Source organism: Leptosomus discolor, chromosome 20, assembly GCF_034619465.1.
Source record: "Leptosomus discolor isolate bLepDis1 chromosome 20, bLepDis1.hap2, whole genome shotgun sequence".
NCBI lineage: Eukaryota > Metazoa > Chordata > Aves > Leptosomiformes > Leptosomidae > Leptosomus > Leptosomus discolor.
The window spans coordinates 6,729,037-6,754,302 of record NC_141410.1 but is presented as its reverse complement, the minus strand read 5'-3'; the positions used below and the strand labels follow the sequence as shown (position 1 = coordinate 6,754,302).

Sequence of the window (25,266 nt, the reverse complement as noted above, 5' to 3'; positions counted from 1 at the left end):
AGCTCTAAAGGATTTATCATTTAAAATAAATACAAAGGTGAGATGCTACAGAAACAGATCAGAATAAGGAAAGAAACATTTTAGCTACATCATCCATTCCATGGCATGGATGAGTCAAGAAAGGAGGGAATGAAAAAATATCAAAATCATGGAGTCTTTCAGCCTGACAGCACTAAGTCTGACTGTATTGTTCCAGGGCAACATATTCAAAATTGCCTCCCTCCAACAAACCTAGTTCCAATCTTTCAATATTGCATAATACAACACTGAAATTAAGGCAAATTATATTTATACTATCAGAAACTATCTCTAGCAAAAATTATATGGTTAGCTCAAACCAAGACAAAAAAAAGGAAAACCTGTTTTTAAGGTCTGTTTCCCATGTACTTTAAAACAGGAAATCTGTATTTAAATTTGCCTTTTTTCTTCAGTTCACTTACGACCATGAATCCAAAGTTTTGGATTTTGGTCAACAGGAAATGGGTGAAGATAGGGAAAAAAAGAGGAGACTATTTGTACCTGGTTCTGAATGACAATCACTTTTCTCCTTTTCAAATAAATGCTTTTAGGATGTCACAAATCCTGTTAAATCTTCCTTATTTTTGATAAAATTTAAAATATATTCAGTGTAGGCTCCAGCTAACAAAGACAAGAATTCTTTTACCCCCATTAGACAGCAATTATGTAAACAGGGTTATCAGACTTCCTTCTCATTAATAGCATCTTTAAAACTATTGTGTCTGTAGCATTCACAGAGACTGAAATTATGCACAGGGTAAAAAATACTTCATCACTGGAGAAAGAGAAATTACCTTCTCCTAGGAAAAAAAAGATAATAGTAGCAAATGCTGTCTCTAAACCTGATATATGTATCTTAATGATTTTAGGCAGCATCAAGCATAAGGCGATCTTTGGAGATGCAAAATTGAGACTGCATTGCCAGAATAAGTCATCTACCACAGCAAAAAAGAAACACATAACGTAAATTGAAATAGAATGAGAAAAACCAGTCTGCCTAACCTGAAGTGAGATAATCTAAGGCCATGCCCCTAGGTATGCACAATAAAGAGCGACTTTTATAGTCCACTTCATTTCACTCCCAACAAAAACCTAACCTAGAGAAAACAACTTTAACAATTCTCACATACGCTGCCACAGCATATAAAACCAAACAAAACCCAACGAGACTGCTTATACTTGAAGTACTGACAAACCTGTCTTGTCTGAATTGCACAGAATTGTCTCTTTTTCTTTGGTTCCAGGCCCATGCCTCATCCAGACTGAAATCATGAAGGGCTCTTTTAGATTGACTGTGACAACGCCATCTGGAATCTTCACAGCTTGTGTGCCATTAAATTCGAAGACTTGGTCACTGTCATGACCATTATCAGTAGGAAGTCCTATTGTCCAGTTAGCAGCACTACTTGGAGGGGGAAGTAGCTCGGCTGTGCCAGAAGAAGCACCTACAATAAAAATGCTCAAATGAAAAAAGGCAGAAACTAAAAAGATTACCACTTGTTTCAAACCAAACTCGTTTGTTAATTTTTCAGCACCAACTATCAGGATTATTCACTGCCATCACACATCAAGCAATTCTCCTTTTAAACAATGTGGCACTAATACCACTTGTCCCTTAGGCCCACGAACATGATGCCTTTCTCTTGACGCTACACTAGTTGTAAGACTAATATCCATCCAGTTGAAGGTAACTCAATTCTTCCATATCGGCTACAAAGGATTCATAAACTTTTCATAAGACCTTCAACTGCAGCGTATGTGGATGCCAAGGTGCCTTTTATTCCTAGGGAAAGTACAGTATAAATTTAACTGATGCAAGTAAACTGGTTTTTCCAAACCACACTTTTCTTTGTTTTTTCATCTACTTTTTCACAATGTGTTTCTTACGTTGCATCCTTCACATCCATCACACCTCAGAAAAAAGAGAGGTTTTAATGGCTATATCCTTCCACATATATAACATTCTTTCAGCTCCTGAATATGAGTCTCATGTGACGGAAATTATTAGTCTATACAAGCTAGTGGAGAGGCAGAAGAAAGAGATTCTTAACTGCATTTGAGAATTATTTTAAAAGTCACCTTCAGCCAATTTCATGGTTTTTATTGCCTGCTGGGAAAAAAGTTGGAGGAAACTACATGCAAATGAAGATGATATCTACTTACTGATTTTTGGTCTAACATAATATTCAAAGAAAAACTAATAAGCAAGGGAAGCCACTTCATTTTCACAAAAGCATTCTTACCACAGAGTCTGTGAATGGATTTCTCAGAATAGGTGTCTCTATCACAGCCTTTACCAATATGGTTGGTTTCTAGTTCAACTGTTGCTTGAATTGAGGTTATTGGCTCATCACATGTCTCCAAACGCATACCAGGGAAGAGAGCCAACGAACCAGTACCAGGCTCATATTCTATTCTTTTGCTCCAACCTGTACATTTATTCAAAGAAACAATATTAAAAATCTCTTGTGTTTAACTGAAGGTACTGGCAAATGCTAAAAGCAGATAGGAAGGAGATCAAACTAACCTTGCCAGCCAGGCTTGCACGTAGGCTTAATGCTAATTTTAACCAACACATCCTCAGCAGCTCTCTTCTTCCCACAGTCATACGCTGTTACTGTCAGTTTATACTGATGTTCTTTACCATAGTTTAACTTTTCTGTGTTTTTTATATAACCTGACACAAAAAAAAAAGCAATAATCAGACGTCAGTATCTACTTGTTTCTCAGGGTCACTGTCGCATTAAATGCATCCAGGTACCACCTATGTATGTCATACAGGTACCAAGACTTTAACAGACACACCTGCAAGTGAATTGGCCCTTCGCTATTTGACTTTTCAGTGCAAGACATCGGGCCCCGATCATTAAAAATTACGTAAATCCAGAGATGAGCACACATACACAGAACAGCAGGTATATACTTATTGGGCTCTTAATAGTATACTATAATGAAAATAATCCATTGGCAATGTGGATCCCCCAAAAACTCAAACTAAAGCCCACTAAAAACCGTTTCGCTTTGCTTACTCAGCTTGCTTGAGCCCCTAGAAGTAGTCTATAGATTCTGAAAGATCCACAGATCACCGGCTGGAAGAAAATGACCTAAACAAATCACTACACTTCGAAATTAATAACCATGATACTGTAATCTCCGGAGACACAGATGAGCATCCCAAATATGAAAAGCACTCACACGGAATCCAATTAGCAAAAGCTATCCTAACAGAGAATAGAAAACTGCAGGCAAAAACCCCCAAAACCCTACTAAGAGGCCATTTAAAACCTAATACAGCTACCATACTTCCTTTATTTTTAAAAGCATTTTACAAGAAACAACACACATGCAACAGACCATCTGCTCCTTACATCAGCAGATAGCACGTGGTACTGGCACTGAAAGACATCTCGCTTCTCCTTATCAATTCAAACTGCTGAAGTGAACATGTCCGTTTAATGACGTTGAAGGAAAGGGCTAAAACAGGGTTGCTGTAGTTTTCTGCTGACCAGTTTGACGTCCTATTCTTAGGGTGGCAAATTACAGAAATTCCTGCTCCATCCCACACGCTATTCTTACCATCTTTGTCAACAGCAAAAGGTACGTCCGGGGTTACGATTTCGTAACTGCAAATCTGGCTGAACTGAGGTGAACAATCTGCGTCCACTGCTTCCACTTTGAGGATGCTGTCATACCTCTTCCCTTCAATAACTGTTGCCTTGTATGACTTCTCTTTGAACACAGGAGCATACTCATTAACATCGTTCACCTGAATATGTACTGTTGCTCTGGAAATAAAACAGAAAGGTCAGGTTCCTATATATTGCCAAACTCCATGCAAAGGATCTGGTAGAACAGCTCCCTCTGTTACACATGAAGCTATCCTTCAGAATTTAAGCTCCTGAAGTGACCAATAACTTACAACCAATAAAATTAACAATCTCAACTACCCCAACTAGGAAAGCAGAGAATATTTTTCCAGTGTGCTGCTATATAATTCAGTGTAGTTCTAGGTTACAGCTTACAATTGCTGTTTATTTGCAAATAAAACTCAGACCCTTGTATTGCAACTATTAAACTGCTGCCATTTTACAGAAATACCACAAAATACCGCTGTGACAAAATAAGCTTTTACTTCTATTAAAGCAGTACAATCCTTCTACTTCTTTTGTGCTGTCAGAGCATTTGACAGAAACACCCAATTTTTATTTCATGTGAACAAGAATGACAGTTGAGACTGGTCTTAGACTAAGAGCTCAGTCAAGTGCATTTGATTAGCTTTCTTTTGCTAATAAAGGACTGAGCTGTATAAGTTAGTGAAAACTGGCTTATTTCTTGGATATATGAATGAGTGATCAGACCATTTAAATGGAAGAATCACAGAAGCGGAAGATACACTTTAACACATCATGTTGCTAGCTAGATAATCCTAAACAGATTGGATCTTGAATTCCGCCCTTTCGTGCTTGTCGCTGATTGCTGGTATATACAGAATAGGAAAATAATGCAGTTTCTGTCAATGATCAAGGAGAAAAAGTGAATAACAAAAAGTATCTGGAATGTAAACTAAAAAAGAATTCAATCACTACAGTCCTTCCATAAAAGCAGAAGTTTTCTAATGCTTATGCTAAAAAAAGTCTTTAAGATTTTCATTTATCCTATGTGTTAAATAAGTGCCACAAAAGATGGCCTTCTGTACCAAATACACTTTATATTTCTGACTTTAAGAGCTAAACAATATGGTTAAAAGCCACAAGAAAACGTAACAGAGACAACGATAGGCCAGGGAAATTTCAACAGTGGTTCGTAGGTGTAGGTCTTGGAGACTCGTTATTCTGCTGTGGGAAAACAAGCGAAGCATGCTGCTAGATCTGTACTGGGATCATCATAATTTTTACTAGGCCCAGCAGAAGAGAGTTTGTATCTCAACTAACCATCACAGGTAGAAAAATACAGGAAAGTTCTACAGCGCGGAGAGCAAACTGCACACTATCAAACTGAACAAAGAATGTAACTCCAGCCAACCCAACAAAACACTTGTTGCCATCTTTCTCTTTGAAATCTTTCTCCAAAAGTCAAATTTCATGCAGAGTTTAAGGGCATACCCATTTTCCATAAGCGTAATCCTTAAGGAGGTAACTTTCCGCTGCCTATTTGAAGCAGACAGCTATAGAGTAACAAGGCTGTATTTGTCACCAAGACGACTGCTGCTACTCCTCATCTTATTTATGCCCTTTGCTTCACACAAATGATAATTTTCCACATGCTCTGCAGATGTTTACACCAGGGCATTAAGCAGTTATTCTCAAGTGGATTTTCTAAGGAACATTTTACATTGTGGTTTCTTCTCTCGCTAAAGATTAGCTAAAGACTGCTTTGTTCCCACTCTTTAATCTAGGCAAAGAGGAACCTCATGCTATTGATCTTGCTTCTTCTGGTGAGGCTGTCTGGGAAGGACAACAACATGTATTCTTTTCCATTTTGTCAAGTTTAACATACACTGACTTCTTGAAACAGTTTTTCTGTTTTAGAAACTGAATTCTGAAACAATGTCCAGGCTTGGTATCCCATGCAAACCCTTTATATCAACTCAAGCCGGATTTTAACTACATCAACAGTTTTCCTGCTTCTACGCCCACACTATTTGCTAATGTAAATTCAGAGACATGAAGGGATAAAGCAGTTTCATGCAGAATACAGCTAAAGAGATGTCAAAACAGTTCATTCCCATTTCGCTGCTAGCTATATTACCATTATATGAAAGACTTCCAATATTAACACTTGGTTTACATTTACTCTAAATACACAGACCATAAATAACCATGAGCAGGAGACCACTTGAACCCAAGCTTCCCCTCAGCCCACCACAGATTTACTTACTTGTGGGATTTTTTTGCATTTGCTCCATCTGGTCCCTTTCCACAGTCATAGGCCTGTATGGTGAACGTGTAGTCCTTCTGCAGTTCACAGTCAAGCTTTTCTTTAGAGCGTATTATTCCCTCACCAGTGGATTTATCCACTACCACTGCTTCAAAGGGAACATTTTGCCCGTGAATTTTAAATCCACAAATCTCACCTACAGATTCAAAGTAAGAGAGGTTAGAACTGGTCAAAATTACGACACATTTTTAAAATAAATGACCAAATACTTTGCAGCCAAGGGTTTGTGAGGGTCTGTGGACAAAGCAAGAGCACTGTGCTTTAAAATGGGTGATTTCTGGGAACTTTAGTAAAAAGAAGCATACGTCTGCCTTCCAAGCAACTTGTTTACTTTGCATCCATTCATGCAGGAATACGAAAGAGAAAAAGAGAAATGTAGACAGGCATTTCACAGGAGTACTTGAGATAGCTCTAGGGTAAGAGTAGATCTTATGAGAGCATACAGCCAAGGCCACTGGTAATGTCTTCTACGCCAAGCTACTGGGAATAGCTGGGCAGCTTGTTTATTTTGACCAGAGCAAAAGGTTAAAATGCACAGTTACAAGTCAAGGGATGAAAAAGCTTCAAGTACAGGTTCAGCACCATAATTACAGAAATTCTGTCAACAGATCAAAGAACAAAGTCTTCCTGTGCAATGTACCTGGCTAAAATTAGGGAATCAAAATAAACTACTGAATGAGAAAGGTAGAAATACCAACTTCTCAGGCATCCATTTCAACAGCTATCTACTAACACAGACCAAATATGTTAGTCAAGGAAGCTCTCGCATGGAACCATTTAGTAGGCTTTCCTTTCTATTCAAACTCTTCATCCTAACAAACTTGCAAGAGAAGTCCCTAGTACGTTGTTTTAAACCACTTCTAAGCCTTGGATTACACTACAAGACCTCTTGCTGGCCCAGCGAGGTCAATCTGTCAGCACGGTATGCGGAGTGAGCCTAGCACACCTAGCTCTGCTAACAAAGCCACTCCATCCACAGTTTGATCCCCATCACTGTGTTTTTACCTGTACGACTTGTCAAGTTTTGAAGGTGATTTTCTTACACCAACATAAAACACTATTTCGCTATTATAGTTGCAGCGGTATTGCAGTACCAAGAATGCATTCCTACTGTAAACATGTCTAGAGGTATTTAAAAAAAAAGGTATTTGATTCCGATTTTAAACTACTGAAGTACATACTGAAGGAACTGTACTGCAGGGAAGGTGTTACAATGCTTCGGCAGTTAAATATTACTTTACAAAGCACGTGAAAAAACCTAGGATGTCCCAAGGAAGTAAGCTATCAGTGAAAATATCAGAAAACACCAATTTCCCCAAAAACAACTCCTTCGGTGTCCATACAATGTACAATAATGCAAAATGGTTCAAATGGATGTCTGATTTACAGATATTTCTAACCAAGGGTTTGGTTACATAACAGGTTTTATCAATATATTTTAAAATAGAAAAAAACTGGGAGAATAAATGGGACAAAAGAGCATGACAGGATCTTCTGTTTAAGTGCTGATTCCCCATTTCATAACCAAAGTTAGTAGGTTAATATTCGTAAAAGGGATAGAAAGAACCCTTTATCACCTTCTTTGGTGACTGTCACCTCAAAACTCTCTAAAGGGAGAAAAGATAAACCCAAGTCAGTAACAGGAAAGGTTGAAAGGGAGCAAATAAGGAAAAGGCAAAGATGCACACATTACACAGAAAAGCTTTGGAAAAATTGTATTTTAAAATTCCAGTGGTGATTTGCTGTAACTGTTACAATTTTAGAGTTTTAGTTATGTTAAACATTATTTAATCTTTTAACTCCAGGTTGTCATTTCTTAGAATTTTGAAGTATTTAATAAGTTTATCAAAAGGCGCTTTTTTTCTTTTTTTTTAATACCAACTGCTAAACAAAAGATATTTTCAAAATTCCATGTTGATGAAGAGCTACCCATAAAGTAGAATTTATCAGAAATAATTTCTATATTCTATTTAAAGAAGAGATGTTAAATAATTTAAACAAGCTTTTATCTATTGTACTGAAACCACCATGTTTCTACAATTCAAAAACTTCATACCTCCCTTTTGAGTTACATTTTTTTTTTTAAGTAGTATTGGTCTAGGCTGTGTAACACCTAGCATTTGCAAAATTTAAATTCTACAGTATTGATGTAATCCATGATTAAAAAAATACACACATTAAATTGTGATCCTAACGAACACAAAAGGTTTAATGTAAGAAATAGGGGTTGGGGGAGCTTTATATTTTCCTAGCAGCATATTGCTTTTCCAGTTTAAACAAGCAACCAACAGCTTCTATCGTTTTATTCTACTGCTGAAAGACTGTAATGCTGGATGGGAGAGATCCAGGTACTCAAACCTATTCAGCTACTAGTGCTGAGGATGCCCTAGAGCTGCCTGCCTTGCTCCCTCCAGCCACTGCAGAAAAGCACAGGCTTCACAGTACCCTGGATCTTCCACGGGTACGAGCAGATCTCGGATAAAACTGAATTTCACAATGGTATCAGATGACTGTGATAAGCACCTGGAACAGCTTCACAGTTTTAATGAAAAGACAGTTAACCCTGTTCTTCACTCCCCTCGAAATCATAGCTAAACCTCCAAACTATCCCCTTTTCGTATCATCCAGCATAGCAATCATTTTTTCCATCATCTCTGACCTGAATTCCAGTACAACAAAGCAGACCTGTACCCTTAAAATCACTTCTGGCAGATCTGTTAATTCTCACACATTTCAAACAACTCGCAGTAACACAGTTATTCAACTCTCTATTCTAGAGTGGCCTTAAAAAGAGATAAGGCACTATAGTTACAGAGAAATATTTTTCATAAAAAGGCAAATTTACAGTTTAATATTGAAGCAGAAATATAATTAAGGAAAAATACCTTATAAGTTATTATGATTTCTAGTCCTTCATTTTAAAAGGAGACAGTTTCTGAAATAGCTCTCATTAGGTTCTCCCTGAAACTCACTTCAGGTAACCCCTAGATTTATAAGCAGCTCTTTATTTTAATGCACCAAGTATGCTGCCTCTTGTGGCACCTGCATAATTTGAGTCTATTCTTACACAGGATATAAATATAATCCCAGATTTTAATGTGTTTTGGCAATAGGATCATTCAAGAAAATTTTACACTGCTTAAATGAGATATTCCACATCTCTTACTCCTGTACACCCTGCTCCCTTCCCCAGTAACTCTAACCTTGAGAGTCAAGCAGTGTGTGTGAAAAGACTACAGGGAAAAAAAAATATGGAAGGGAACATAAAAGCAGGAAGCCTGATAATGGAGGGAAGAGGGAGAATTGTATTAATGTGGCAATTACCTATTTGGGAGAATGAGAGCCTGTTTAAAAACCAATCAGCTCTTTATCATCTGAAGAGACCTTTAGCTCTGGCACCAATTTGGCTGCTAGGAAGTTCAGGCATTATATTTTTGGCTCCTGAGCATAAGACATAAATAAGCTCTCCAGTAACTATTTGTGTGTCTCCCAACGCTTTTTAAGGTGTAAAGCTTCTGTTCAGGTGTACTATAGCTCAATTCCTGCCAGATGTTTCTCAGAACAGTAACTGACCTGATACAATCCTATTTTCCACTTCACACTAGTAAGATTAACAAAAAGCCCTTTTATTACTACACAGGCAAGGTTCTTGCGACTGAAAAAGCTGTAATGCATAAAAACTATGGTGTTAACTTATCACACAAGTGCTCTAAATAAGCAAATGCACAGCTCCCAACCTAACAGGCTTTTTAAACTCCCTGCTTCAAGGTGTCCCTGCAATGAAAACAGGCAAAAAAAAAAAAAAAAAGAGTAATTCTCTAAAGTACAAAGTATTTCAAAAATTAAAGCTCCCCCTCCTTTCTCAAAAACATCTTACAGATTGATACAGAGCTGCTTCAAGACAAAACAATTTACAGATTAATATTCCCATACATGGATATTCATTTTCATCCCAGTTATGACATGCATGTATTTATATAGTATAGGTAAGGCTCTTCTGTGATTACAGATTTCTTGCCAGTGAATTATTTTCATTGCCACTAAGTACGCTTAGTACCACACCATGCTGCCTAAGGTTTCATGGTATGTCATTTGTGCTTAACGCTTTTTCTCATACATTACTGAACTAAATTCCTACCTCTCCTATCTTAGAACAAAATGATGATCAACCTGTAAATCAGTTTCTATTTGATATACTGGGAATTGTTCGGCTAAATAAAACTGTAACTAGGATAGAACTTCACTGTGTTTCACTCAGCTGCAATCTCAGTTGGAAGAACACTTCATTTTACAGATAACACAGGTCTGTGGAACTTAGGTTAGCCAGAAAACATAGAGTAATCCTGTATCCTAAAGGCTTTCTATATGTCTCCTTTCTAGTGTAGCACAATCAAATGACAGCGAGGATCTGGTTTGTTGATTTTTACTGTTTTGCCTCTTTCTGTACGATATAATGATGTAAAATACTTCATTATATTATACAGTTACAAAAAAGGTTCATGAGATATTTAAACTGGACATACAGCATTTGACTAGACACTCTCCAAACTCTGGAGTCCGCTATCCCTCCACATTTCCATTCCACAGGAGAGGCGGTATATCCTCCCAGCCCTAACCAAGCAGCAGTCTACACGAGCATCACGGAAAGCCCTCAGGAAAGGCTCCCATTTCACTGTGTTTAGAATCTCTCCTCAATGAGTATTTCTTAGTACCACACAAAACTGTTAAAAAGCGAACCAATTTTAAATTTCACAATTAGTGGTAACTCCATTTCAGTTTGTGTGCATGGCAGGTACAAAACACCACTTCATGCAGGCCTTAAATTTGATGGAGAACTGGCTGAAACACGACAGGCGCACAACTTCCTCTCTGGTTTGCCGATCGGCGGCGCGACCTATTTGTTGTACGCTCACCGAATCACTCATTGGATGTGACAAGATCAAAATCTTTATCTGTTTGATTACACAGTGTCATTCATCTTCTCTACATACCCTTCCTTCACAAGCAGCATCCAGCTGAGCGCTGCATTACACCCGGGCCCGCCGCAGACAGGACGTCAGCACAGCTCCCTGCCCTAAACAAACCCGGGCTGGCGGCACAGCGTGGAAATGGCATCAGCGCTCGCCCACTGCAACATGTGAATCCCACACACCTCCGCGGAGAGGCTGACAGAAAGGCTCGGTGCATTTTTGGGTTTGTTTTGGGTTTTTTTGGGGGGGTTTTAAAGAATGAATAGAGACTCTGCAAGATCATTTTAAAGCTCTATGCATATTCATGCTCTTAAGTCAAAAAATTCCTAACCCCCACAAAAATACTTCTTGCATCCCAGATTAGTAAGGGGAAAATAAAGTATTGTGGCTGAAAAGTGGTTTTCTCTAGGGGTGGGGTGGGGGAAGAGGGATTAAAACCCTCTTACAGACACATCAATAAAACAAGGTAACATTTCCTTCCACAGGGGAAACATTTCAAACATTTTGCCAGCAAGATCTTGTGTTATGCTCTTATAACAAAACACATTCAGCTACGTGAAGGCATCCAGAGACAACATTGGTTTTTTTTCAAATGCAACAAAAATTCAGTTCCCTTTTGCATAGTAAAGGAGATCCATACTGAGAGGTTCAGATGTTAAACTGATTTTGGACGTGAATTACTCTAATGTACAGTAGAAAATGTAACTGTCCTTTATTTTTTCAGCAAAACCATTTTGGACCAAATGCCAGCATGACTAAATTTGTAACACAGAAAAGTTTCATTGAGGAAGGAGAATGGTCGTTGTCTCCTCAATCAGACCTGTGACAACCATGGTACAAAAGACTGATTCCATACGGTCTCTACATGGCAGGCAGTATGATGAGGCAACCTGGCGTGACTATTCAAACTCTGTTTTCAAAAGTGTGTTGTTTCAGATGTAAAACCATACAAATCACCCTAGAAGCAAATGCCTATATAGCCCTACTTACTTCTGCACACCTGGGTTTTAGGATCCTACCCACAGCACAGAGTGAGCAAAGCAATAAAATATTACTTTTACTGGCTCCACAGTTGTTCATGCACTACAAAGCATTTAAATGAACTAGTTTCAAAACGTTTCAACACGCTCTAAATTGAAATAAAGCAAAAAGCTCTATTTAAAAGATTTTTAACCTGCAGACAGTTCTGAAGTTTCACAGCTCAGCTAGGGGGCACAGTTAATTAAAATATCCAACCTTTTGAAGCATGAATAAATTTGATTTATAAGTAGGAATATACCAGTTAGGGCTGAAACATTCATTTAATCCTGAAAACGCTTTGTTTTGCTGTGAAAACATGTCACTGATCTAATGGGCTTCTCACACTTAAACACCCACATAGATGCTGCTGGACAACAATACTATGCTCTGTCCTAGGACACGACTACAGCACCACCAACTAGAACAGATAATGCTGACTCAACGTGTCTCCCACATTTGGCCTCCTCAAAGACAGACTCAAGTACTGTTCCATTTAATGGTAGACAAACACTTGTATAGATTCCCACAGCACAGTCATCCAAGATTTACGCAACAGAGTCATATCGAGGAAAATTTCTTTACAACATTAGTGGGCTATACTCAGTATTTAAGACAATTATTTTAAATCTATTGTTCTCCTGCTGCTTAAGAACTGATAGTTTTTGAAAGCCGAAGTGTATAATGTTCATACAAAAGTTTAATAAAACCAACTTCCAGTTGGTAAATGTGTTCATTACATGAAAACAGGTTTATGTAATTTAGATCAACACAACCAAAAAGCAGTCTCATTTAAAGAGATGCTTTGACACTGGATTTTCCTCTGCAAATTTGACAATACATTTGAAGATATTCTGCAAGCACTTTCTTAAAGCTTCATTACATCCAGCACTCAAGAGAACTTTACTATCCACCAAGAGGTATAAAACTGACATTTTCAAAACCTGTTCAATGCTGTCAAACTACCAGTGCCTACAGTTAAAGCACTTAAGAACTGTGAGAGATAACTGATGTTCCTCTAATCACCAAGTACGCAAGTCAGCCTTCCGATACCTCTTTTACCGAGCAGATTTTGTATATCCCAACACAAGCTTCTTCATTTGGAAATGAAAAGGTTTTTTGTTCATAGACAGCAGTTTTATTTCCAGTTAAGATCACTTAAGAGCCTCTGCCATGCGTATCCAATGCAGAAGAAAGTTTGAATCTCCGAGGTTTACCATTACCTTTGAACTCCCCGAATTTACAAGGCAGCCTTAGAGATAATTACAGCCTTACGATAGATAATGCAACAGAGCTGTTACTTTAAGTACCACGCTAAGAAATTGACTGAGTTGCTGTAATACTGCAGCACACAACGCAGTCAGCATGCTGAACATTTCAAATGGCTGTTAATTTAATTGCTGTCTTTTTCTATCACTTCCTCCTTGAAGCCAGGCTAAGCAATGTTCCCAAAAATGGCTAATGTCACATCCTCTAGGTATTTTACTAGGATTCTTCAATCTAAAATTTTACTTAACCAAGTAAGTTTCTGCAAGTACCTAATTTAAGCTTGTATTATCCACTAAAACTGATTTTAAAACCTGCAGATGCCCATTGCTATACTTCAAACAGTTTTCTAATATTTTCTCATCCCAAAAATTTACTTCTCATAATATCACATCCAACTAACGAACACAGTATTCTTAAACTCTCGTTTCCAGAAAAAAATACTACTGCAGAAGTTTGCAAGAAAACTGTCATCTGTCAGTCCTACGTTAAAAGCGAAGAGTTACTCTACGTTTTGCAAATGGCTTGTGCATCATTCTCTATATTTTTTGTTAGAGGACAAAAAGCCTCTTCTTCAGATAGAAGAGGACACCCATTTTTTTTTTAAATTCCCCAAACTGCCAAGCAAGCTTATCAGAGACAGTCTAGATTTCTACAGGAATTCTCAGTCCAAGTAATGCACAGAAGAAATGCAATCTTAATTCTACTAATTACTGGTTTTGATCTATTAAGACACAAATCAAAAACACTAAGAAAAATCAAAAACCCTCTTCAGAAGGATAAGAGAAAAATTGTTTCAGAACGCCCAGACTGAATGCTGTGAAATGTGGAATCCAGAGGACTGAGGAAAAGTTTAGACACTATGTAAAAAAACAAAACCAGGAAAATTAACATACACACGTGAAACTGAAAGAAGCATGGAATATCTTCAATATGGAGTACTCTCTCGTCTGGGTATTTGGATACAGCTGCACATTTATGGCTGTAAATATGAAATAAAACTCTGGTCCACGCGCAAACGTTTCCTAGGGTCTAAACACTGTGAAACATTATGCTACTGTTAGGGAAAACACATAGCATTTGTGATCAAGAAAGCATTTCCACTTCTTCAGAAAGAAATGCAGATGAATTCTTTACCTGCAAAACGCAGAGGTGCATCTTTGTCCAGGGCTATTAAAGGGGGGTCCAAGAGCACCGTGTTGTCATTTTCTGTCACTATACCATGATAGGTTGTTTCAATCCATGGCTTATGCTTGTTAACTGCAAGGAAAACAAAGTACAAGGTCAAAACGTTTGAGACTGACAACTTCTTTTTAAAAACGCTTTGTAATACTGATTTAAACATTTTCCTCTTTCATTTTTCTAAATCCAAACCAACATTTTACTAAATTAAAAAATTTGAGACAAAATCCTGCCTAAGTATGTTCAGAAGAGTTCAGTGTCCCTGGAGGCTTCCTAAAAGTAACTCAGAGAATCTAAATTAGTTTCTTAACTATGCTGGGATTTAAGATGCCCCTGAAGTGCAATTCAAAAACCTTCTAACAGAAACGGGGAGCCACTGCCAACAGTGCCAAATGTGACACTAGAAAAACCTATATTCAGCACCAGACGAAACAACATTATGGTCAATATGAAATACAAGGCTTTCTTTACACTCTACTTCTCCAACCTGAATCCAGTTCGTGGACCATTCTTCAGAATGTGAAGGCTTTTTCTAGTTCCAGCATTTTGTCTTGCATGGGATTTTTAATACGAGAACAGCTGGAAAAGGGATCAAACTTACCTGATTTCTACACAAGGCCTAAGGACACTTGCTGAGGAAACAAACAGGGAGTGACAGACATTTCTGTCCCAGCATAAGCTCTATACCTAGACCCTCTGGTATCAGTTTTACCAAGTCATTTATACGGCTACTCAGGTAAAGGAGGACTCCAGGAGTTCTGCTGAAGCTGGGGAACAATGCAAAATGCAAGACCAGGAGAGAGAGCAGAGGCCATCGAAAAGGGCAAGACTCCAGCTTCGCAGGCCCACACCTCGGCTGCAGAGACACAACACAAGCGTTCCAGGCCCTGCTGGGTTTGGAGGACCCGTACTTTGTATTCTTTAATCCAACATATACCTAATGCAGATTTCAAACGCTGCTGGAAGAAGGGACCATAATCTTAGGCCTCTTCTGTCATCTAATAGAATGCCTTGAAATCCAAGTAAAATACTGACTACTTTTTATATCATATATCACTTATTTAGTAATTGCTTTCAGAAACTGGGAAAATCCACTAAAAGGTCACCCATAAAAGCATTCTTCAACCCTGCACAGAAGAATCTGTAAACTGCTCACTTGAGCATGTTTAAGATGACTGGTCTTCCTCTGCTGCAAGGAAATGCAGTATCTTTCCTTGTCAGCTTGTGAAAACAGGGGTTTTTTTAGTACATCACAAAAGACGCAAGACAAAATCACACGTTATCTACTAGGTTATCATCTACTATGTGACAATCCAATATGAGAGCGCCTTGATTATTAAATATTTATCTTTATGTTACACTCTCCAAAGGTAAATACAGCTCGTAGTTTACAGAACCACTCTAAGTGGTGTAACAACTAATTCTTCTTGACGGTTGAATAGATCATTTCTCTTGGTCCAGCTCTCTTCATGCTGAGGTTCTACATGCATCACTTTCACCTAAATTGTTTTGGGCAATATGTATCTGCAACTCCAAAAAATCTCTTTGGCTACGACATATTCTTAATACCGTTTTGCCAGATCTAATTCCGGAAGCTGCACGCACCTAGCTGCTTAGAACCTGTGGAAAACATTCATTCAGAGCGCCTGAAAACTGCTCCTTACCAGACAAAACCAAGTCATCTTCAGCAAATGGTGTACAGTCAAACATAAGAAACGCTTTGCTAGCGGTTATGACAAACATACCAAACAGCATTCAATAGGTGTCATCACACATATTTTGGTCTTCGTGAGATCAACTTCTGAAAGAAACGCCTGTGCAAACACAGCAAAGTACATGCTACAGCTAGAACACTATTACACGGTTGAGTCCTGCTGTTTCGCCTCTCTGAAAAATTATATAAGCAGACCGTCAAAGGAGGCAGAGATGTAAAGCTAACCTAGACTTTCAAATCCTGCCTCTCCAACAAACTAAAATGGATTCATGATGTCTACCATATGCTTATCCAGGCCAATTAAAAAAACGGTGCTAAAAGCACACTTAAACAAACGATTAAACCTAGAGGTAGAACACTCATACAGGAAACCGTAATACTTTCCAAATATGTTTTCAACTGCAATCTTTTACTGGTTAGTAGCAACAAACTGCTAGACAGGATACAGTATCTTCATATATAACAATGCAGCAAGAGAGAACTCCAACAAACTATTTTAATGCAAATAGTGTTTAATTACTGCCACATGGTTTTTACTCAATATGGCAACGCTATCTTTATTGCCTCAATACACTCACATGGGCATGCTTTCAATATTCAGCATACCAAACAGCCAGCTAAATGTCAGCCACATTGTTCTCTCTGCCCAGAGAAGTACACTGCTGCAGCACCCTCCAAGGAAGTTGGCGTTTTAAAACCAACTTGGTCAGGCTCAAAGGGGCTAACACACCAGTCCTCCCCCAGAGGGAAGGCGCCCAGTAATTGCTGAAGTGTGAGCCTCCAACTGGAACATGGCTCTCCATTCAAACCTGGTCTAAAGAAAAGTGTTTCACTAATACAGCCACGGCTGTTCGGAGCATGAGGGGGACGCAGTTGTGTATTTTTCTGACAGTGCATCTGAGGCAGTTACACCTCAACCAAACATATCAGAGTCCTTTCATCCCTTCACCTTAGTCTTTGCAAGGACCTAGTATAAAATACCAGAACAGATCCTCTGCCAGAAAAACAAAAAATCTCAATTCTAGTGATTCTGAATGTAGACTACAATTTATTTTTTTTTATGCATTGAGAAACCTTCTCCTAATTTAGCAACCTACAGTAAATCCCACTACTGTAGGGTAGGGAGTTCTATAAAAGCTTGAAGTACTGTAACCACATATGAACAGAATTAAGAGTATGCTAAGCATCTGCAGAGTCTAGTGAACCTTCAAACAACAGGCCTAGTTAAAAGCAAAGTCATGTCCTTTTATTGTGCTGTAGACAATAAAATCATAAAGCTTAAACCCCTTTGTGTTTAGGAAGGCTAGAACATCACCAGATTTTAAAACATAAAGCTTAAATCCCTTTGTGTTTATGAAGGCTAAACATCACTGGATTTTGAAACATCAAACTTACTGCTGAATATCCAGGAAAGGCCCGTTATCCATATTTGTGATCTCCTGACTCTAACAGAACCACATACTGTAAGAAATTCTCAAGCTAGCATTTGAAATAGGCAGCACAGCTTATGAGCGATGCATTACTGCTTCCCTTGAACCACGTACAAAACCAAACTAAGTATTAATCTGATCTCAGTTGGCTTAAAGATTATTAAATGTTGGACTGAAAACTATCCTTTCACTTTTTTTCCTCTTTAATTGTCACAAAACTCCTGAAATCTACACAGAAAGTTGTTCAAAGCCAGACAGTTAATTTCAAGCCAAAACAGTTGGCCTGTTCCAAGCTTGACACTAACAAAGTGCCCTGAGCTGTTAATCTCTTGCCATTTAACTGGGATAAACTACACTGGTTTCCTTGAAATACAATATTCACACTATTTGTAAGCGCCTCAACTGGAATCTGTTGTAAATCCCAACTAACATTTAATCTAGTCAAGTGGGGGAAGCTGCCCTGGCACAACACAGCAAGCTGACTTCCACTTAACTTTGTAGTGGACAAAAAAATTCAAGAGGCAGCTAAGGATACCTCTCTTCCAAGCAGCAAATTGAACTGTAAAGCTCATGCTGGAGCCTTTACTGCTGCCAAGCAATGCCTGAACATGCATGTGCAAGGTGAGCACAGGCCACCTGTCTAACTTCATTTATCTGAAGATAATTGCTGCTAAGCTATAGGAGGAAAGGGAATTGGTGCCTGACATGATGTGTGCCTCGAACACAGGTTTTTAAAATATCATTTGCTCTAGGTAAATGTGCTCGGTTTCTCATGAACTGAACAGATCAGCTTTTACTAATACTGACGGGAACGTCACGAAGAGCAGTGGTTGATCCTGCAGACTGCAATCCATCAGATCAACTCGCAGCAACTTTTTCCTGCTGTTTAAAAGAATTAATGAATGTAAATGAATATGTAGGCAGAGCAACGGGGTTCAGGGCTAGTATGGAAACTTTAATCAAAAGCTGTAATTTTAAGGCAATCAGAATTAATTCAGTTCTAGCATTCAAATGCAAACATATTAAAATTAAATGTACTTATCAAAGTCCTTTCTAAGGACTTCAGTTATCTTCTTACAACTGGTCAGAAGTTCATTTGACTTAAAAGGGATCCGACACTACGTAACTGAAGATTTAGACACACCTCAACCAGAAAGGACTGTAGCTGAGAATATTTTTTCTTCTGGATAACTACTTCTAATATTTAGTCTTGTTTAGCGATGCTACATATCTTTAGAACCAGATCAAGATGATTTATGTCAAAACTAATTCTTAACAATTAATTGGTAAAACACATTGAATGAACTCAATAACAAGTATTAGAGTTTGAAAGCTAGATGTTCAATCTAGTGACAGTAGATAAACATAAAATATTAATTTTTAAAATCTACCTTTGAGACTTCATGAAAAATCCAGAGATTGCATAGAGAATTATATTCTCTGTCAAGTCAAATGAACTGCACTCAATGAGCTGAGTAAACAGTCCCTTACTCCTGTCCTGAATGTCTAACAAAAATTTTTATTATTGTACATCTTTTAATTGTCTTCCTCTTGATTTAAGAGAATACAAGCATGCCTTTCAGCAAGATCCTGAAAACTCTAAAGTATGTCTTAGCTTGAATATCCATAATTAGGTACGGTTCAGATGAAATTTCAAGCAGTATCACCAAAAGTTAAAAAGTTTGTGCCGTACATAACCACAAAAAAACCATAGCTTAGCCAAGAAGTAAAGATCTACAGCCTCCTCCACCCTGAAAGTAAAGTCTAATAAGCAAGGGTGTAACACAGCCTGATTATAATGTGTGTTTTGCTCCTGCCCTAGACTCACCAGCCTGCAATTCAGAGCTGTGCCTCTATTTTCTGTTAGAAAAGGGTGAGGATTATCTCCAGATATACACAACTTGAAATATTATCAATAGTAATGAAAAGACTTATTTTGTTTATTTACCTGGGTCTTCGGATACATAGAATTTTATCAAAAATCATCTTATAAACAGGTAGAAACAATGGGATAAAACTGAACCCAAGCTTTGCTCCAATGCTGTTTCTCGACAGCATGGAACTATTCCTATCTACAGTGTGAGCTTTCAAGACAAACAACAATCTCCATTACTGGGAAATAAAAACTGTAGGTGGTTACAAAATATAGGGGGATGAATCTGCACTAGGAGAGGGATTAGGTAAGGGCATGGGCATCCACCACCATTAACCTCTACAGTTCCTAGTTGAACCAAAACTGGGTGGTTGAAATTCATCCCACAATTTCAGATCTCTATCTTGGATTCTTTGCCACAGTTAAGGAACACTTGTAATTTGTGCTCTGGAAGCTCAGCTGTCATGCACTGCGAGCACAAGATAATGTTTATAAATTGTCAGGTGCCTACAGTTTGAGCCTGTACAATTAACACTAATTCTCCAAACACCATATTCAAACTAATAGCTGTAGGAATGCAATAGGTTTTATTAAATTATATTTTGCCTAGGGAAAAATCTCTGGTTTATCACCACTTACAGAGAGTTTCCTGTTCTACACTGAACCAGTTGCCTAAATCTGATTTTATTTGTACAAAGATACATGGAAGTTTTGCTAAAACTAAGGCACTGCATGTAAGTAAATGACTGATTAGAAACTAGATGTGATTTTTATTATCCACAACTGCAGCAGAAGAAATGTTCAGAGCACCAACCACCTTGGACAGAGGATCCACTGACCAAATTTCAATTTGGCTAAAAGCCTGGCAGGGAAAACAGCAAAACAACAATATCCCACCACAAAAGTCCAAACAGGATTAAGGCAACAAAGCCTTAATTTTTGAAGTGAAACTGAAAATGTTTTAAACTAAACAGAACACTGAAATAGGAAACAAAAGTCTCTAACTGTAAACATTCACTTAATAAATATTCTCTTAAATGTTGGTAATTATAGCGCAAGACTGGAAATCACTTACTTTCTAATTGTTGTCATATTTATAAACGTCACTCCTTGAAAGGTAATCTTATTTACAAATACAGCAAACCATCTCCCTATAGCCAGCACTTCTGGCTCTACTTGTTGACTCCATTTAAAAACAGGGAAACCAACTGGGATCAGTAGCAGCAACTTGTTTTCAATCTGAATACAAAGCAAGTGAGATGAGACCTAATACTATCAACAAAGGACAGACAGTTCTTCAAAGGCACTGAGGTTTCTAATAATCCTTTCTAAAGGCTCCTAAGGAGGTTTAGTCCCTGCTGAAGTCGATGCGAGTCAATCAGTACGAGTCACACAAATTAGATTTATTTAAGACCAAGGCTTCTGACTTACCAAACTCTCACGTTTTGAGATATCGCTTCTGTCTTTGACAACAATGACAAGGCCACAAGAGGTACGCCCCTTAATATCATAAACAACATTTCAGAGAGAATTCTCTGAATACAACTAAACAGCATGAGAGATAAGGCTCAGAAAAATGGCAAAAGTGCTTCGGTTCAGAAAACATCAATGACTACAGAAGTTTCTTCTCCTCTGCAAAACAGTTTCATAGCCATGAGCCACTAAGCTATCAGATACTTAGATTTTCATGGCAGGAAATGCCACTTTACCCAGAACACCAGAATTGTGATTTAATCTGTTTGAGATGAGAAGTTCACATCATGCTACCCTGTGGCCCCGATCTGGGTTTAACTTCAAGCCTTCTAACTTCCACGAGAAATGAAGTCAGTGAGCCTAGCTTCTCCTTAAAAAAACCCAAAACAATTCTGCAACAGTCTGAAACTGGTGATCTCAAGTCTGAAGGACATTAAGACTTCAAACCAAAGATACATTTACAAGTCTAGAAAAGTTTCTGTTGATAAATCTTCCTGGTAACTTGGCATAGACAGCACAACCTGCAGTCTAATAATATGGGAGAAGACAACTGGCACGATAGTATTCCAAACCACAAAAGTAAGCTATGCTTGCCCAAACCATCTCTCCTCCATTTCAATTTCCACAGCAATGTGGAAATTTCCAACATTCCCAAGCATTAATCATTATAGAAAGGTCTAGCACTGGTTAATTCTGTCTACTCTCAGTGGTCTCTTACTTTCATAAATCCTTAGAGGAAAAAAACAGCCCCCATAAATAGCCAAATTTTCTCTTCATAATGCTTTAGGGTACCCTTAAACTTCTTCACCTCTTAAAAAGGAGATAGAAACCTAACCACCACCAGCCCTCTGCTATAAAGGCTGTTACTGTGTCAAAGAAACATCTGCAGTAAGACTGTGGTATTGAGAAAGTGGTTTGTGGTTTGGATTTAAGACATTCATAGCACCACATCCTGAAATAATCACAGATCAGCAAAGCTTCCTCAAGATAGTATTATTTTGATCAATACCCTTCCTAAATGACAATACGTTGGAAGGGGCCCAAGGCAACAGAGGCCTATCCCTCTACCTGGTCAGTGACAATGGAAGCAGCAGCCATTAGATGCACTGCCTTCTCGTCTGAAAAGTCACTCCATTCCGCTCCCCATTCAGCTCTGTTGATAAATATCCAATTGCTTCATTTGACAAACACTATTTGAATGCACTGCTAGCTATTGCTTTTCCACCGCAACGCTAGTCCAGCAAGCTTAGAAAGATTTGGGTCAACTTGACCAATTACAAGCTAAACTCAGTCAATTTAAGAGTCCTGGATCAGCCGGACAGGAAGATGCCTCTCTAGAACCTGAAATCACTCTTTGCACCCCTTAAAATAACTACAGGGAAGGTGGTAGGTCAGCTAGCTCTCACCTAACTTTTGTGTAAGATCACATCCCCCAAAAGCTATTTCCATTTCTTTCCATCATCAAATAAGAAACCACATTTCACTCCTCTGTTCCAATCACGGGGATAGGCAGGACTAGAGAGTGGAACTTGCCTCTCTGGTGTAGCCTTTCCAGTCCATTTCTGCACACTACTGAACCAACCACAATTCAGTTTTCACCACTTACAGTAAACCTTAGCGACCTCTGTAACAAGGACTTTTAATGTCACAGATGAAAAAAAACGAAGCTGTACTTGAAAAAAAATGGAACTGACAATACAGCACAAAACTTAAAGTTTACCATAAGTGCTTCCAAACAAATGCTTCTCCTAACAACAGGAAAATGAAAGTGAGTCACCCTAGCAGCTTTCCAGGTGTTCTCCAGAGCTCACCCATCGTTAAACACATCTTCATGTACCACTATCAACAGGCCTACCCAGAGTAGCCAAAATGTCATGAGGACTAAGGCAGCTGCACATCCTAAGCCAAACCAGACCTCACACTGTAACTCAGTTACGTGTGATGAAGTTTAACAGATCAGGGCCTGCAGTCCAGCAGCTCTGTAGATTAGACTGAAAACAAGTACGGCCTCTACCAAACCGCAGAAGAGCCAACAGAGCTGTCCTGTGTAATGCTACCTAAATCTGCCATTCGTTTCCATGTACATATTAGCTTTCTTTGAAAACGGTCTTTGATCTCAGTTTTATTCATCATTCAAAATGATGGAAAAGCATAGCAATTCAATAAAACTGTGCTTCTGTTCTGGTGTGGTAAGCATTAATTTTAATGGTCCCAAGAAAATGAGTGAACAGGCTGGATTTAGAGATCTTGTGCAGGTAAATTATGGCCACTACCTAAACAGCTGGCAGATGACTTACTACAGCAGCAGCTTCTTGATCCTATGTAGGGAAATTGCAGCAAGATGTGCCCTTAATGAGTTGGTTTTGTTTAAGACCAAGAACTTCCCTTCGATGTGTCTGCAAGCCATTTTAAAGCCACACTTCTAATCTACATGTAAACGAAATGTCAGATCTCAAATCTCATCCTAGGATCCGCTAAACCTTGCAGAAATGGCATTCTCAATTCAAGGGGTAACCTTCAGGTAAGGAAGCGTTTGCAAGCCTCTTACTGAAATCTGCTCAGGAGGAGACCTGCAATGCGTATACTTTTACTCCACAAGATCAATCAATAGCCACAAGGCCAGTGTTTAAAAATGCCGTTATCGCTTCAGGTTTAGCAAAGCTTTCTGTTCTCGCCAACAATCAGACGACTATTCTTTACGTAAGCCTGAAGGCCAGGCTCCCCGGGGGCCCTTCGAAGTGTTTTTATTTCCCCTTCGCAACCCGCTGGCCACCCAGGCTCTCCCAGGAGCCCGAACCCCATCGCGGCTCTCCCGCCGCGGACAGACGCCTCTCCAAGCCCTGACGAGCGCGGCGGCTCCAGCGGGCAGGACCACTCCGGACAGGGCGGGCAGGCGGCGGGTCTCGCTGCATTTCACCAGCGGAGCCCCCCCCATCGGCAACAAGTGACGACCTCTGCCCGCCTCGGGCACCGCGGGCCGGCGGCCGCAGCCCGGCCCGGCGCCTGCGGGAGCGGTTATGTAACGGGCGGGCCGCCGACACCGAGCGCCGCCGCCGCAGCTGGGCCGGGCCCCCGCGGCCGCACAGCTGAGGCCCGCCGGCGCGGCGACTGACCTTCGGGGTAGGAAGGTCTCGGGGCGGGGGCGGAGGGAGCAGCCCCGGTGCAGGTAAGCACGGAGGGAGAGAAGCGGCCGCCGCGTCCGTGTGTCCCCCCCCCACCTTCTTTCCCCGCGGCGCCGCAGGTGCAACGGCCGCGGCGGGGTCACCTCGGCCCCCAGCGAGCCCCGGGGACGGGCGGCCAGCGCCCTCCTCCCCTCCCTCCCCGCCGAGATGTCCTCCTCTGTGCTCCCCCCCCCCCGCCACGAAGGACGAAGTGAGCCAAGGACACCATTCCCCCCCCCCCCCCCCAGCAGGTCCGTCCGTCCAGGGTACGGCCCCACAGGGCGCCCGGGGAGCGGGCGCGCAACCCGCGGGAGGGGGGCCCGGACCTGCCGCCCTCCCCTTTCCCCCGGTGCCGGGTAGCCTCCCCCGCCCGCCCCGGCTCTGTTTACCTCGAGCGGCCCCTGCTCCTCCGCAGAGCAGCGCGGCGACCAGCAGGCAGGAGGCGGGGGCCGGCAGCGAGCACGGCATGCCCGGGCGGCGCGGCGGCATGGTAGCGCGGAGCGGTGCAGGGCAGCGCGCAGCCCCGGCTGGCGGGGCGGCTGTGGCGCCCCCGCTGGTCCGGGCTCCGATCTGCGCCGGGCGGAGGGCTCGGCTCGGCCCCGAGGAGGAGGAGGAGGAAGAGGAGGAGGAGGAGGGAGGAGAAGCGCTGCGCTGCCCCGCTCCGCTCGCCTTTTCTCTCCTCCTCCCCTCCCTCCCCCGCCTGGCAGCGCGGCGCCCCGCCAGCGGCACCTAAAATGGCGGCGGCGAGCGCGGCCGGTCCCTCCGCGCCGGTTACCAGGCGGGGGAGGGAGCGAACCAACGGCGCGGGGGATGCGGGAGAGCCCATCGGCGGGGCGGGGCGGGGCGAGGCACCGCGGAGGGAAGCGCCTCCCCGCAACCCGCCGGCCCCCAACCCGCCCCCGCTCCGCCCCGGGAGCCCGCGGGGGCGCCGGGCGGGCGGGCGGGCGGCTGCCGGGCACTGCGGCACCGCGGCCCCTGCGCGTCCGCCTCGGGGCCGTGCGGCGGGATGGGCTGCGCCGTGCCGGGGTTTGGGATTTTCTGGGGGGGGGGGGGGGTGTTGGGGTTTTTTTGGCGTTTTTTTTGTTTTCTTTGCATGACCTGAACGTACCTGCGTGGCTGCAGCTGCGGTCAGTGGGTAATCGGGGCTCAGCTGATGCCCCCATCACAGCTGATTTAAGCAAATGGTGATTAAACCCCCAACATAAAAGCTCTATAAAGCTATGTA

At 40.9% G+C, this 25,266-nt stretch overlaps 1 protein-coding gene across 1 annotated transcript in view; it reads right to left on the bottom strand.

The window, feature by feature from the left end:
- The window catches only part of CLSTN1 (calsyntenin 1), a 37,422-nt gene extending 12,892 nt beyond the window's left edge, over nt 1-24,530 (bottom strand). Inside the window, exons 1-8 of the mRNA XM_086476037.1 lie at nt 24,431-24,530; nt 14,346-14,468; nt 7,533-7,562; nt 5,896-6,091; nt 3,595-3,803; nt 2,546-2,695; nt 2,262-2,447; nt 1,215-1,463 (exon numbers count right to left, since the gene is read on the bottom strand). Coding sequence (XP_086332163.1) covers nt 1,215-1,463; nt 2,262-2,447; nt 2,546-2,695; nt 3,595-3,803; nt 5,896-6,091; nt 7,533-7,562; nt 14,346-14,468; nt 24,431-24,530 — 1,243 coding nt within the window. The remainder of the gene's footprint in view (nt 1-1,214; nt 1,464-2,261; nt 2,448-2,545; nt 2,696-3,594; nt 3,804-5,895; nt 6,092-7,532; nt 7,563-14,345; nt 14,469-24,430) is intronic.
- Nucleotides 24,531-25,266: the final 736 nt, after the last annotated feature.